The sequence below is a fragment of the Cuculus canorus genome, chromosome 13 (genome assembly GCF_017976375.1).
Source record: "Cuculus canorus isolate bCucCan1 chromosome 13, bCucCan1.pri, whole genome shotgun sequence".
Taxonomy (NCBI): domain Eukaryota; kingdom Metazoa; phylum Chordata; class Aves; order Cuculiformes; family Cuculidae; genus Cuculus; species Cuculus canorus.
The window spans coordinates 10,537,672-10,553,596 of NC_071413.1; the positions used below are offsets into that span (position 1 = coordinate 10,537,672).

At 51.8% G+C, this 15,925-nt stretch overlaps 1 protein-coding gene across 7 annotated transcripts in view; it reads right to left on the bottom strand.

Moving 5' to 3' along the window:
- Positions 1 to 12,172, bottom strand: part of PLEKHG4 (pleckstrin homology and RhoGEF domain containing G4) — a 95,443-nt gene extending 83,271 nt beyond the window's left edge. For 6 of the 7 annotated variants that reach the window (XR_008452061.1, XM_054078845.1, XM_054078850.1 and 3 more), the window contains exon 1: positions 12,050 to 12,172. Coding sequence is in view for 6 of the 7 variants with exons in the window: in XM_054078845.1 (XP_053934820.1) it covers positions 12,050 to 12,157 (108 nt within the window). In the remaining variant the exon portion in view is untranslated. Of the gene's footprint in view, positions 1 to 5,861; positions 6,244 to 12,049 lie in introns of those variants that run through there. The other variant, XM_054078851.1, reaches the window with a different exon arrangement.
- Positions 12,173 to 15,925: the final 3,753 nt, after the last annotated feature.

Below are 15,925 nucleotides of genomic sequence, written 5' to 3' on the forward strand. Positions count from 1 at the left end.
GGGGTATCTTACAACAGATGGGCAGCCTCCTGCACTCAAAGAGAAAAAAATAATCCTTCAGCAGGACAGCTGACGAATGCCAGAAACAATCTTCACAGAGTCAGCATTTAGGTTATTACTTATGGGTCAGCTTTGAACGTGTTCTGAGCTAAAGGATGTGGCTGGATCACATTTAGATCCCATCCCAATGCAAGGTGCATGAGCTGCTGGACAGACTCCGGAGGGGACTGGTGGTTTGTTGTCTCCTGCAGCCTCCATGGTTATTGGGTGGATATCACTAAGAAATGACCATGTTTTAGTTTAAAAAAGAGCTCCTAGATACAATGTGGGAGGCTAGCTAACGCTCTGTAGCCCCAATATCCCATGACGACGAGCCATAGTTCCTTTTGGCTTTAAACAATATATTACCATGTGCGCATGAAATTCAAGTCCTACAACATCAACAGGGAACAGAAAACACTCCAAAGCTGCATAGCAATTCCAGGAGGGGCTGACTGATCGCCTGAGAAAACAGTAAGCGTGCAAGGATCCTTCCTTGAAGGAGCACATCTCCTCACACTTCTGGTATGAGAAAGCAGCTGGCAGCAGTGATCAGAGGCCGTGAGGAAAGATCAGGCACAAGGACAGAGCAGGCAGCCCAGAGATGGCCATGGCTGTGCAGCTCAACCCTAGGCCATGGCAAGAAGCATCACTTTGTGCCCTGCAGGGAAAAGTGCTTCTGGTTGGAGGGACCCAGCTCTGCTCCAAGAATCTCCAAGTTCGCTGGGGAACAGACACACATGTTCTCAAGCCTTTCTGCACCCAAGCAGCCAATCCTAGGACTTGCACTCAGATGAAAACATTTCCCCTATGTTCAGATATAGTGTTGAATGTGCACCTCCTAGAAAGCTGAGTAAATCAGTCATAAATTCAGTGCATCACTTTTATTAAACTCTTGAATCTGAAAGGAGTAAACACAGGCCTTTAAAATTACTCCCTTTATAGTCTTTTTTCAAACAGAAAACAGTCTCACGTGTCCCATTATTTCCATACATATCAAAGGAGGGTGGAGATTTAACTAGCATTTTCTGAAAGACATCTTTGTGCACAGAAGGGATGTATGCCAAAGCGTGGGTGGTTATAAGCCCAAACACAAAGGAGAATACATCCACAGGCATTTTTCCCCTTGATCCATTAACGGGTCTGCATACCAGCCTCTGAAGCATATGAGAAGGACCTTGTTCAAAAGGTAAACGTATTCAGATAGATGACAACAGACAACAAATAATCCACATCCTTTTACCACGTTGGAAGCTCAGCAGCATTAGGTTTTTGTCAGGAGCCACTGAGATTTGCTAGGCAGCCTCAGGGAATGTCTCCTCCTGAAGGAACCTGCTCAGGAAGCCTCCCAACTCAGTCTTCTGCAAACGCTGCCACACCTAACACAGGCTGCAAAGCTCAAGGTGGACACCTAGCTCAGATCACCAGAACTCCTGCAGCTTTTCTGCCCCACACCACGCAAACTACCATCAAGCCACAGCATCGCATCCCATGGTGGATGACTATAAAGCCCCATGGAGCCTTCCTTCTACCTGTACCAATGTGCAGGAGGAGCACAGGGAAACCTTTACCTGGTCCACTTTGCTCTTCTGCTGACCCATGTGATTCCATTCAAATCAGCAGTTGGTTGCACCAGCTAGAGCAAGGGTTTATCCTGGACATCCCAGCCTGATGGCAGGACAGTAAATCTGAGCAGAGAGAAAGACTTTCAGATTCATTCTGTGCCGCTTTGATCTTGGGAGTTTCAACTTGATGTCAAGCGATGCAAAAAATTGGATATATACAAAACCAACCAGGAACATTTACACAAGAAAGGCCCCATTATTTTTTTTTTTTTTTTTTTTAAATGAAAGACTAGGCCAGCCAACAAGATGAGGTATTCTGTGCAGCAGGGAGGCATCAGCATGGTCAAACCTCCAGAGTCACCAAGGGCATGTCCGTTCACTTCTCAGAGTTAAAAGTTATCGTGAGTGGTACAGAAAGCACAGAGCACCCCACCACCAGAACTGGGCAGCTTACCCTAGCAGGCTGTCTTTGCTTTTTATGGCTCTTCAGACTGCAACACATCCCATTCTGATGCTAAAACCCACGTTTTCAGACCTTGGCTACATTGAGGTCTGCAGGCCAGTAACAGGGGGCTCCTTCATAGGTAGAGAGACAAAAGGTGCTCTGATACATTGAGGGCCTACGGGTGGGTTGAGTCTATATCTTCTGCAGAAGAAACCTGGGCTGCTATAACAGAGATTTTTCACCTATTTGGTACTCACGGGTCTGTAACCTCTACATCCGTGACTTCCACCCACACTCAGCACTGATGCTCAGTTTTAGGCAGCTCTCACAGTTTCTAGGGTGGTTCAATTTTTCACAGCTCAGTCACACATAGGGTTGTTTTGAGGCAAAGCTAGAAAATAAGGCTCTGGGAGCCAAGAGGCTATGATTCTGCACTAATATTTAGAGGCAGACACTCTAGCTGGTGATCTTTTCTGAAGCAACCAGCAGCAAGACAGTCACAAGGCTCTTGCATTGTGATCTCTTTGGCTGTGAGGTGCTGATTTTCATAAAATAAGTGCCAACACTCACTGTACCGTCCTCCTCGGACACCTATAGCATCTCACCATAAACACTTGCTGTCTTGCGCTCCGCCTGATACTAGAACACATTTGGTGGTTGCTGGGCAGACACAAGGACGCAGCTGGCCTGTCACCTGAATTTAGCCATTGTTTTCATTGCTACAATGAACGGCATGTTCACCTGCATGGTGTTTCTGGCAAGAAGCCAAGCAAAATGCACTAGTTGTCATCCTTGGTATCCCAGAGAAGATGCTTTCAAACCACTTCCATGTGCTCAGGATTACATCCCTGAGCTTTGTCTGCGTTCCAACATCTTGCTCATGACTTTGGCACAGAAATAAAGAAAGAAGATCCCCAATGCTTAAAGTTCTTTGTGATTCCCAGACTCATTTCCTTTCCACCACAGGAGAAGACATAACTGGCTGATAAAAGAAAGACTATGTTTTCTGCTGAAACCCTTCTTTTTTCCTGCTAGCACAGGACTTCTCTGCAGGAAGACACCAGTGTTTGCACATCTTAGGATACACAACAGGCTCTGCTCTACACATCTGCGTGATGACTGGAGACTTAGACCATGCCACAGTATGAGAGGAATAGCCCAGGAGAGTCCAAGGCACACAGCTGGGGGAGCCTCACTGACTTCACACGCTGGGTCCACAGTGTCTGAGCTACAACTGAAGAGCAGCAGCAACCACTCTAGCAAGGGTAGGAGAGCAGCCGTGGGCTCCCTGGCCCGCTGTTCAGCTTGAGCGGCTTCCTGGAGAGGATGCTATCCCTCACAACTTGTGGACAAAGGCTAGGAACCAGACCCCACATTGTGCAGTGGAGAAGCAGGGCTATTGCTTGCTTTGCCTTCCATCCAAGAGCACAAGGTTTTGCACCTGCTTGGGTGGAAAATTTCTCAGGTGAGGGGCACACTGTGGTCTGGCCATATACCCTGACCATTTCCTGTGCCTCGCTCAGCAGCAGGCAGCAGGCAAGGTGAAGCCTGCTTCTTCTCCCATGGAGGTAAAATTCCTACCAAGGAATGAGGATGGATCCCCAGCCACGAAAGCCATGAAGCCACGAAGTCATGGTGGGACAATCAGGGCAGACAGAGGCCAGCCATGCTTCTGCCTTGCTCACACTATGGGGTCTTCACAGCTGCAAAAGTCAGTTCTAGTGGACATGGGCTATTTTGACCTAAGGTATCTTACACATTTGGTGGTTTAGGCATCCTCCAGCTGCATCAACCCTACGCACCCATACGCACACCACATTGTCCCTAACATTGAAACATGACAGACATCCTGTGAAGAGGAATCACCCACCTTATGCAGAACAGGTCAGCCAACAGCTGCATGGTGCCAGACTTCTATCAGAAGACACGCATCCAAGAGCCCTGCAGACTGCCAGAGGCCATTGGGAAGTCTCAAGCAAGCCAACAGATTGACCCACATTCACTTTGATGCAAATCTCTTGCCTGCAGGGCTTGGTTGATTCACCAAGACACTGAAAATCCAAGTCAAACAAAACAGCTTGGAGCTACAGTCACAACTCAGCCTCTCACAGAGATGCCCCTCCCATAACACAGACTGGTCTACCACAGCGTTGAGAACAGACGCCTGCCAGGCACCACAGGTGTCCACAGTGTGGCCAGCACCCATTGCTGGGTCTGTGGTAGTTTGGCCTCTGGTTCCTGCTCCTTTCAGCACCCAAGAGGCAGAAACTCCCTCCTCAGCGGGGATATATGGTCCCTGCACACTAACAACCCACCGTGGCACCCGGACTGGCTGTGGCACTGCTCCATGCAAAGACCCCTGCTTCAGACAGCTTTTGCATCACACATGAGAAGAAGGCAAAGGAGGACCTGAACTGGGGATGAAGTACTTAGGAACCTGAAACGCTGCAGGAGCAGAGTAGCAGCAGCCAGTCTCTGCCTCAGGCTTCCCAGAGCAGAGTTTCACAAGCGCTGCTCCAACTTCCATGGCAAAATGCAGCCCATGGGACTGCAAGGGATGGCACTCACCCTGCACAACCCCAAAGAGAGCTCTTCTTTGACTTCCACTTAGTGCAATAACCAGCACAGACCAAAAACTGCCAGGAACATACTAGGCACGGGGTGAGGAGAAAAGCTCTCCCGACTGAGGCGGGAAGAGGAAGAAGTGAGATGCCTCCAGGCCTCCACTGCAGGACAGGAAAAGAGACTACATCAGAACACTAATAGAGGCACATGAGGGTACAGAGGCACATGAGGATACAGAGGGCCACAAGGTCTTCGGCAGAGGAGCTGGAAGGTGGCAAAGGGAAGAAACATGGGTCCACAAGATTAGTTCAAGTTGCAGAAGCCAAAAGTAGGGTAACTGTTCCTTGAATGAAAGCTGAGATTCTCCAAGCCCAAAAGCTGAACTTTTAAGAAAAAGCAAGTGCCTGCCAGGCACAGCAACAATGCAAACTGCTTGCAACCCTCACGGACTTTGTTCCCTCTGCAGTGGACAAGCAGCTCATGACAGAGCAGGAGATGTCCAGGAGATTTAGGGCTGTTGAGCACACAAATCGCAGCCTGAGCCCAGGAACAAACCATCAGAAACCAGACTGGTGCTCAGTAGGATCTCGGCACAGGGCTAGCAATCCCTCCAACCTCTGCTGCCCCAGGGCTGGGCACCTCTGTTTGCAAGGCAGCCCTAGTGTGGCTGGGCAGGAGCCTGCCCTGCAGCCAATTCCAGGGAAACGGGGTGCTCCACTGCCTATCTGGGCTTGCCAGTCTATCCCCTCCCAAAACACAGATCCCCAGATGCGGAACTTCACGCTGAAAGGGAAGGACCCCAGCCCCACTCCACGGGGCTTCTCTGGACTCCTGGCTGCCCACTTTGGGCAGGAGAAAAGAAGCAGATGCTCACCTTTTTGACAGGCTCTGCAAGGGAGCAATGCCCACAGCCCTGGAGCAGGACTGGCAAAGTGCAAGGGCAAGAGGAGAGCCCAGCACCCAGGCTGGCCCAAAGACAGGGCCCTGCCCCATCCCAGCCCCTTGTTCCTGGGCTGTACCCCTGACAGACACCCTATGGAGCATCAGTGCCAGCACAAGCCCTATGTCCAGGGCTGGCACCCCAGGGTACAGCGTACCATCCGAGTAGCAGAAGCACCAGAAGAGCCACTTCCCACTCTCAGCATTAGCACCGTGCGCTGGCTCCAGGCAGGCTGTCCCATAGCAGCTCCATTCCACCCACTCCTGTTTGCGCGGGGGGCGAAAGCCCTTTGCAGAGATTTCCTTACCATCTTCCTGGCCTCCTTTATTCCCCCTCAGTTGCAAAGGCAGCGCTTTTTCTCTTTTTCCTCCATATGTGCGATGGGGCGTCTCCTCTCCCCTCCGACATGAACCACCGAAGCACTTTGAGTTCTGGACTGTAATCCAAGCCCTCACCGCCCCCAGCACAACTCCAACTAATCTAACTCATGACACTACCGGGGCTGAGCAGGGGACCTCCAAGGTTTCTCTGACAGCCAACTCCAGCGATAGACAGCAGAGGGGCATAACGAGTGCAGGGCGATGCGTTCCCCAGCCCTGTGGGGACCTTATGGACCTTATGGAGCAGAGCCAGCAAAGTTAACAGGCTTCTTGTTATGGCAGTGATGCTATCTGCGTCCTTCAAAGCGTGCCTGGACATCCACAAAGACCTGCTTAATGCAGATGCTCCATGGCAGGGTGCTGCCTTCACCCGGGAAGATGTGAATAGCTGCTAGAGGAGAACAAACCCACGGCAGGCATCCCAAGAAGGTCTCCAGCTTCCCAAAGTGGTTTCCAGTAAAATCCTCCCCCCACCTCCTCCTGGCTTGGTTTCCTCTAAGTCCAGATAAGTTTCTCTGCTCTGCGAGATCCTGAGGCAGCGCTGCAGGTTAGGCAAAATACCGAAAAACACAAAAGTGCTCTGAAATATTGTTTTTCTAACTTGTAGAAGGAAAGCAGTGAGGCAGTGGCCGCTTCAGGCAACAGCAGAGATGTGGAGACCTCATCCCCTCCCAAAGGAGGAAGCAATTTAACATGGCAAGTCTCTCCACCCCTCCATTAATTGTTTAAGATGGCCAGGGGCCAAAATGCTGCCCATGCAGTGGGAGCAGCATGGAAGGTCACCAAACAGGCAGGCAGCAGCCTACCCTAGTGACAACGGGAAAGGGCAGAGCCACAGAGGCGGAGGGAGGGAGGGCAGAGGCAGGTGCCAGGGCAGCCCAGGATCTGCTGACACAAAGGCTTTGGTCACGGGAAGCGAGGCGGGAAGTGACACACAGGCAAAGCCCTGGACATGAGATGCACGGCCTGGCAGAAGGACTACCTAGTTGTCATCCAAAACAATGAGAGGAATTTGTGATCTTTGTCTGTGGATGCAGGAGAGCCTTTCTTTCCCCCTCATATTCATAGCAGGAGGATGAAGAGCCTGGCATGCTGCCCCAGCAGAGTCTCCGACCAGATTTCACTGTCTGCCCAATGTTACATTCGCAAAGTAGCTTTGCCCTTCTTCTGTTCCCCAAAGATATCATCCAGCCCACAAAGGTGGCTGCACCTTTGCTACATCTTCCCACAGGCAATGAGAGTCCCCACTCTGAGAAAGGGAGCAGACAGCAGTGTCCCTCCCATGTGCTCATGGCACGCAGCTGGCTGTGACAAACATCACGCTATCAGAGATCCTGAGCTATTTCTGTGGAGTCATGGCCCTCACTGCAGAGCAGGAAGAGGTAGAAGAGATCCACCATGCCTCTCGTGACCAGATGTTTTATGGAAATTTCCTTGCTGTTTCTTCAACTGCAGCAATACACGCTGCTTTCCTTTCAGGAGGCCACAGCTGCCCAGGGCTAACCCAGCCCCTTGCACGAGACTATTTCTGTCCAGCAAACAGGTCTCTGTACTTAGCCCAGGATCTGCAGGACGTCAGCCTCTGAGCAGAGATCTGAAGCCTCCAGGCAGTCTGGCTGCCAGCAGCCAGGGTACCGGGACTGGGCTCTTCAGGGTTACTCCAGCAGTGGGTCAAAGCCCCAACCAGGTGTATACAGCCTGTATGAAAGCCTGCTGTGGGGCTGAAAGGGGGCCCACAGGCTGCTGAGGAGGGCTACTGGACAAGCCAGAAGCTACCTCACCTTTTGAAACGGAAACTTGTGCTCCCCAAGCACTAAGGGCAATGCAGACCCAGCTGGGGCACCATGAGAGCCCATGGGGATGGAGGGGATGGAGCAGAGAACCTGTTCCTGTACTGTTGCTGAGCCAGTCAGATCTCTGCACCCAGACCTCTGGCAGCAGCTCCAGGATGAGAGCAGCGTTCAGTTTTCCCCACCCCTTCAGGTGGCTTGCACATCCCTGAGAGTACCAGCTCTCCATTAGCTCCGAGTTAGGAGGTGAGACACAGTCAAGTCACCTAATTCCAGCTCTTTGAGGGTCAAAGGGGAAGAACAGCTCTTTTGCAGGCTGGTGGAGGAGCTTGCGGCATCCCCATAAACAGATGGGGAGGGCACCATATCAACACAAAAATCTCATATCTGATTCTTATCCATTTTCCACCTCTGTGACCAGGGACAGAGGCAGGTGCTCCCCAGACTGCAGAGCCAACGCTTGCTATCCAGGTCCTACTCAAACTATATAACAATGAGCACACGCCTTTTGCAGTGCAGTGGCCAGCTCAGTTGTGGAGATGACAACTGAAAGCTCTCTGCAAGTTCCCAAGCCAACACCCCACAGGACAATACAGGAAAGTTGACAGCTATTTATTCATTTATAGAAGCAAAAGGGGAACGGGTTGTCTATCACAAGAGCAGATTAGAGCTCAACCTTGCGTTTCCTCACTTTACTACGTGGTGCTCAAAGCCCAGGAGCACCTTCCCCATCAAGGATTTCCAGGCTGAAGAGCATGAGTTCGTCTCCCCCTCATTAAGACAGAGGCGGTGACGTGATTTCCTGTGCCACAGCACTGCACGAAGGGGAACATCGCACTGCTGTTTACTGCTGGCTGGATCCTAATAGAGCTTGCTTTTTTTAATTACTTTTTAAACTGTAAAGTTGTATTTCCCTCCTTTCCTGCATTGTAGATTCATTTCCCGCACAAGCACATGGGAGCCAGCTGTAGCCAGCACTTCAGTGGGTGTTGAACAACCCCTCTCGACTGAGGCTGACAACAATGCCACGCTTGTTCCCTGACACAAGCTCATACTGTCTCCTCACAGGAGCAGCTCCTTGCCCCTACGCTGAGCCTACACTTTCCTCAGGGTTGGTTTGATTGCTGAAGGCACTGCAAGAGGCTGTTCTCATCCAGCTCTGCCAGCAGAGATGTGCGTGCTCCAGCTTCCCACCCAGCAGACCCAGGTCCTTTGCATGAACAGAGAGGCAATTTTGCTCCAAGGGAGCCACTTTGGTACCTTGTTGTGGCCACAGCCAAGTACTGCTAAGCACAACCCTTCCCAGAGGCGAAATATGGAAAAAAGGCAACAAAGACCAACACCAGAGAGGATGGGGTCCCAAACTTTGGAGGCTGTAAAGTCTCCCCAGAGTTGAAAGAGGAGGAGGCGGGAGAATCGTCAATACACCAACTGTTCTGAAAACTTCAGGGGTCACAACTTCAGACCCACGTCTTCCCCTTCACTGAATCTGCAGTATTTCTCAAGCGCCTTCTGAAGCAGTGCCACAACCTAAAGCCTGGTGGGAGCTGGGAAAGAGCAGAGGCAGAAGGAAGGCAAGGGACCTGCGCCTTTGAGTCACCACTAGCATAGTGCTGCTTAATTTCAGTTGTGCAAATCAGGGAAAGCTCAATGCTTTTAGCAATAGGACTCAGCCGTGCTGGAAGAAACACAGGACAGATGTTTTAGATGCCAGATAAGGGTATCTTCTGACCTAGGGGAAGTTGTGCAATATGCATGCTAGCTAGACGACTGCACTACAGCAGCCAGGAGCTCTTAGGAAAACAGCACCACGCACTTCACATTAGCTTAGCACAGCTGCCGGTGTGGTCCTGAGCACAGCATGGAGAACTTCCTATGTCCATGGGGACTTCCCAGGCAGAGGAGAGCCTGGGAGCGGGCTGCAGCAGAGCTGTGCTCCAGGACCTCCAGCCCCTGCTAAACTACTCATCAGTGGATGCCTTGGAATCTGCTTCCAGGCATCTCATTAGTGGACTGGGGCTCTCTGCCAGCTCCCGTCTCCACACACATGGCTGTGCAGATGCCCCATGGATTAAACAGTGCCCCAAAAACACAGGTTCAAGAAAGGAACATTATGATCCCACCAAGCTACCTGCTGTGAATCCCATTCCCCTTGCACTTAGCATCCTGTAGAGAACATCGGAAGCCACCAAGAAGTAGACTTAGACCCTGCTCGGCACAAATAGGTGCCTTAAGACCAGTGATAGTAATGTCTGAATGAAATAGATTTCATCAAATAAAAGCAATGGGTGCTGCAGCAAGCTGCAGTACCAGCAATAACAGCTCAGGAAAGAACTAATTCTCTCCCCATTAGGGAAACAAAAAGGGGTTGTATGTGGTTTAATAATATTTAAACCTTTATTTCAGATCACAACTAAAGCAGGACTTGGCTTCACAAAAGCACATCTCGGTTTAACTAATTAATTTGATAATCCCCTATTTGCAACTCTCAGGAGATATTCAGCTTTTCAAGCAAGTAATTACTACTAAGTGGCAACCTCTTTGAGAGGCCCAGTCTGATTAGGGGAAACATTTTTTAAGCCAGAAATACAATCGCGGTGTGATTTCCCAGAAGAACTGGAGGAGAGGCTACATAACAACAGCTGGTCACGCTCACCATTTGAAGGAACAAGAGCCACTCAATTACTAGGTCTCCAGCAACACTCCAAGATGTTGCTCAGTGCCACGTGCAAACCCAGTGTGCACTTAACCATCAGGAGGCTTTCCAGGAGACATTTTATAGGTACAGAAGTCAGGAAGGTTCCACTTAGGGCTCTCAAATACCCATGCGTGCCCAGTTCTAGCACTGACCACTGCCAGAACCCGCGGGACAAAGTCCTGTTTCTGCATATGCTCAGGACATCTGTCTCACGCTGAGCAGCTTTGGGCAGTTCTTGTGGGTGGGACATGGGTAGCCCCCAGGCCTTGCAAAGAAGCCACACTGCACTCCAGTCTTGACTTAACACCTCTACAATAGCGTCTTCCAGAGACTTGTTGTGTAAGAATCATGGATGCACCCAGTGCAGGTAGGAGCAAGGCTTGATTGGAAACCTGATCAGGCACCATCCCAATAGGCACACTTTCTCTACAGCACACACTCCTCCACGAGATGTTTCCCCACTGGGTTGGACTCCCCTGCCTGGGTGCTGGGTCTCAGCATCCCAGTGCTCTGACTGCTAGGCAGGTGCATTGACTGGCAGGACGTGACCACCCTGGAGAGAAGACAGACAGACAAACACGCACCCCCTCTGTGAGCACAGACACAGTTAGGAGAGCTTTAAGAGGGGCTGGTTGTTTGTCCTCCTGGAGTTTAGGAACTGTCTGCCTTCCCTGAGGACACAGTGCTTCTAGCTTAGAAATCTATCTGTGGTTTCAAGACTGCTGCTTCAAACTCACCACTACCTCTGGTTAGAGAGGGACAGATTGGCTTTCTATGAGGAGCCACATAAAACCAACCTGTCTCTCTTCAGATCCCACATATTTAATGGCAGAAGACAGTCATCTGTTTACTTTCCCTTCTGGCAGTGATGTTGCATGCTATTTAGTCCTCACAGCACATTTACTGTTCTCTCCAAGACAGCACACTCACCTCTGAGCTAGACACGCCAGCGGGCACCTACGCCCTTCCTGCCCCAGCCCGGCGGCCACCTCTCCAGGCCCTCTCCCACACACATGGGAGATGTGGAGCACAGGGTCTCTACTGCAAATGCCTCAGTCACAGCTGCCAAGGGCTGCTCATCTTTTTAGGTCTGCTTGACAGAACAAGGGTTGAGAGGGCAGAGAGACACCCACACTTCCATGTCCCTGCACCAAAAGGAGCCCCTCACTTGTGCCACTGCTCTGTGCCCAGCTTGCATCTGAGCAACAAGCACCCACAAGATACTTGCCCAGCCCACACCAAGAGAAGCAGATCTAGCCCTCGGTGGATACCCTGAGTAGGTACTAAGCACCAACTGTTACCAGACAAGGGCTTGGAGACAACCTGGGAGATCCATCCCTTCTCTTCCCAAAAGCAAACTCAGTCCAGCTCTGCTCTGCTCTGCTCGAGTCACCCCCTATCCAGGAGAGTGGGGACACCCCACTCTAAACACTGGCTGCAGTCTCTGCCCCACGTTGTGCAGAGCCAGGGCCAGCACCTGAGTCCTACTTGGGGTGGTAGACAGGGATCACAGAACCCCCTTCACTCTGCTTTAGGAGCTCTGACCCCCAGGACTGCTGTTCCCCCCGGGGCATGCTCTGCCAAGACCCCATCCAGCCTCCCAGACCCTCACGAACCCCACACTTACAGCCAGCACTTGCAGAGCCTGTGCCCAGCAGATCCCAGCAGATCCTGCAAACCATTCTCCTGTGGCAGAGCCTCTCCAGAGAGAAGGAAAGCCTTCTCCTGCCTGCATTTTTCTCCTCCAGCTCAGGCAAGAAGAGAAGCAGCTGGGTTAGCTCACCACACACTGGGGCAGAGCAATAACCCCGAGATGCAGCTGCAGCTGTGGGCATGCAACCAGGGCTGTGCACAGCAACCTGGGCGTTCCCGGGGACCAGCTCTGGTGTTGCCTGGAGCAGCTGGGCTGTGTTGCCCAATGAACTCAGGCAATCCCACTGTGGGCCCTACAGGTGCTTCTCAAAGTACTCTTAATCCTGCTGATAGTTCCAGCAGGGGAACAGCAACCTGCTCAGGGCTGAGAAGTGGTCTCCTCTGATACAGGAGGGACCTGCTTCCCCCCCTTCCACTGTTGCCCAGGTGGTAGCAAAGGGGAAAAAATCTGGTTCCTCCATCTCAGTCTGAACAAAGCAGCTCCAAAAGGCTTCAGGCTGAGGTTCAGAGAATCATGGATTAGTTTGGGTTGGAAGGGACCTTACAGATCATCCAGTTCCATCCTCCTGCCATGGGCAGGGACACATCCCACTGGATCAGGGACTCCAACCCCATCCAAGCTGGACTTGAACACCTCCAGGGATGGGACAGCTGCAACTTCCCTGGGCAACCTGGGCCAGGGCCTCACCACTCTCATCGTATCAGAAACGGTATGACCAGCAGGTCCAGGGAGGTTGTTCTCCCTCTGTACTCGTCACTGGTGAGACCGCACCTTGAGTACTCTGTTCAGTTCTGGGCCTCTCACCACAAGAAGGATGTTGAGGCTCTGGAGCGTGTCCAGAGAAAAGCAACGAAGCTGGTGAGGGGCTGGAGAACAAGTCTTATGAGGAGCAGCTGAGAGAGCTGGGGTTGTTTAGCCTGGAGAAGAGGAGACTGAGGGGAGACCTTATTGCTCTCTACGACTACCTGAAAGGAGGTTGTGCAGAGGAGGGAGCTGGGCTCTTCTCCCAGGTGTCAGGGGACAGGACAAGAGGGAATGGCCTGAAGCTCCACCAGGGGAGGTTCAGGCTGGATATCAGAAAAAATTTCTTCATGGAAAGTCATCGGGCACTGGAACAGCTGCCCAGGGAGGTGGGGGAGTCACCTTCCCTGGAGGTGTTTAAGGAACGGGTGGATGAAGTGCTGAGGGACATGGTTTAAGGGAGTGTTAGGAATGGTTGGACTCGATTCAGCGGGTCCTTTCCAACCTGGTGATTCAATGATTCTATGATCGTGAAGAAATTCGAGGTTCGACTCACTGCAGCGGGTGAAGAGCAGTTTGTGGTCAGAGCCTTTTCCTCAGGGGAGTCTGGAGTCAATTCTGCCGCTGCATCCCCAGAGCACAGGCTGGGGAGGGCAGGGATGCCCCTGGGAGGGGGTCTGGTTGGTCAGGAGCACCCGCGGGGCTGCCGGGGACACGGCCGCAGCCGGGGCGGGTGGCACAGGGCGACACCTGCCGGCCCCAACCGCCACCTCCGAGGCGGGAAGGCGCTCCCCGCGCTGTCCCCACAGCGGCGTTCCTTCCCCCACTGTGCATAAATCCAGTTAACAGAGTCGAGATCATAGGATCACAGAATGGTTTGGGTGGGAAGGGATCTTAAAGCCCATCCAGGTCCAACCCGGGACACCTCCCACTGGATCAGGTTGCTCAAAGCCCCGTCCAACTTGGCCTCGAACACCTCCAGGGATGGGGAATCCATGACTTCTCTGGGCAACCTGTGCCAGTGCCTCACCACCCGCACAAGAAAACATTTCTTCCTAGTATGTCATCTCGATCTCTCCTTATTCAGCTTAAAAACTGCTCCCTCTCATCCTATCCCTGCCCTCCCTGATAAAAAGCCCCTCCCCAGCTTTCCTGTAGCCCCCTTTAAGTACTGAAAGGCTGCTATAAGGTCTCCCCAGAGCCCTCTCATCTCTCGGCTGAACAACCCCAACTCTCTCAGCCATTATTTTTATTTCTTTCAATGCTGCAGCACTGAGTGCTGAGCGTTTGACACAGCCGGCACCCCATGGCGGGCCCGTGACGGGGTCTTTACTGATGGTCAAACCAAGAATTGGTCATTTCTTTTATTGCTTCACTGTGGTCTCACAGTAACGGATCGCTGTGCACATGCCTACCTTCTACTGACATATTCAGTCAGCAGGAGGTATCTTATTCACATCTCAGATCTCGTGCTGTAGGCGTGATTTTTCAGTATTTAAACACTTAGCAGTAAGTTAGCATCTTGGCCTTATTTTATTATTTTATCATTTTCAGCGAACATGAGATCGAGTACATTCTTCTTTAAAAAGTTGCTGATTATCCCTGCTACGTACAAACCCTCAAGCACCTGCATCATGTTACAAATCCTCTTTTCCTTTGCCACGTGCTCGCACTCTACCACTGTTTCTGCTTTGCTGGTGCTTTTAGCCTTGATTTTTATCATGTTACAGCCTCTTCAAGTCCTTCATCATGGCCTGCCCACAAGCTTAGGTAGACCAACTAACCAGACCAACTGGGCTAGTGGCCACCCCCCCTCCCGCCCCAATGAGTGTCCTCAGCATCCTTCCTCTCTAAGCAATTCACTACAACTTTCACTTACCTTGAGGGCAGTCTGGCTGTGCAGCACTGGATGCCAGGAGAAGGCAAAGTGAGAGGAGCCCAGGTGGCTTCTTTAGGAAGTGTTTCGTTTCCCGACTCTGTGGTGAACAGTTCGATCTGGCTACAGTGAAGATCACAACTCCAGGATCTGGGGTACTCATAAAACCAAAACCCCTGCTTTTATCTGTCAGCATCCATCCTGGCTGTTCTGTAAGAGTCCCCACGAGCAGCAGCCTGGCCACGCAGTCCTCCAGGGCAGGGACTCACTGCCGCATTTGCTCCTCCAGGAAAAAGCAGAGAAATCTGAACTGTGAAGGGGGATGTGGATCACCCCATCCAGCTCCAGCTGACCTGAAGGTCCCACTGATCTTGTTTGTTCTCAGCCTATCCACGCTGCAGCTTATTCCCCTGCAGAGCTGGGGTGTGGGAAAGAGTCCCGGCAGCCTGGCCAGTGGCACAGCCGCTGGAGAGGATCCCCTGATCCGTGGGGAGCCGAGGGACGTTCACCGCTGGCAGAGAGCGAGGAGGCATGGGCCAGCTGAGGGGCTGGTTTGACATGCACCGGAGGGGTGCAGCACAAAGCAAAAAGGCTCTCCCATCCTTGCCGCTCTGCCCTGGAACGCAATATGGGAATCGCTGCCCAGCACAAATCTGTTCCTCATTATCCACCCCGGCTGCCAACTGATCCCAGCTCTGTCACCAGCCGCTTGCCGCACAGCCCTGGCCGAGTCACATCCTATCAGCCGATCAATTTCTGCAGCTGATCAACTTCTTTAGGACTTCAGCAGCTAGTGCAGAGGGGCAGAGTGAGGCCAGGGCTAGAACTCACCCCTCCTGTAGTAATTCTAGGGTGAAAATAGCATTCCCTCCACCAACAGTCAGGGGAGGCTTCCAATGAAAGCAAGGAACAGGGATGGCTGCTTCACACACAAAGAGCAGGAAGGCATAGGAGAACTCAGGAGAGGTGTTCAGTCTGACCATACCCAGGTGAGACGGATGCCTGGATGGATACACAGGAGCAGGAAGGAGCAAAGAATGGATTGATGTATCTCCCAAATGGCTTTCCAAATACAGTCAGACTGAACTCCTGAATTCTCCTACATTTGCTTTCCTGCTGTTCTCTGTGAAAAAGTGAGCGTGGTCAAAGCCTCTGCCACACTTTGTGCTTGTCGGGACCAAGTGGGAAGAGAGAAAGTGGGCTCTAATTTACTGGCTTCCCACCGCTTGTGC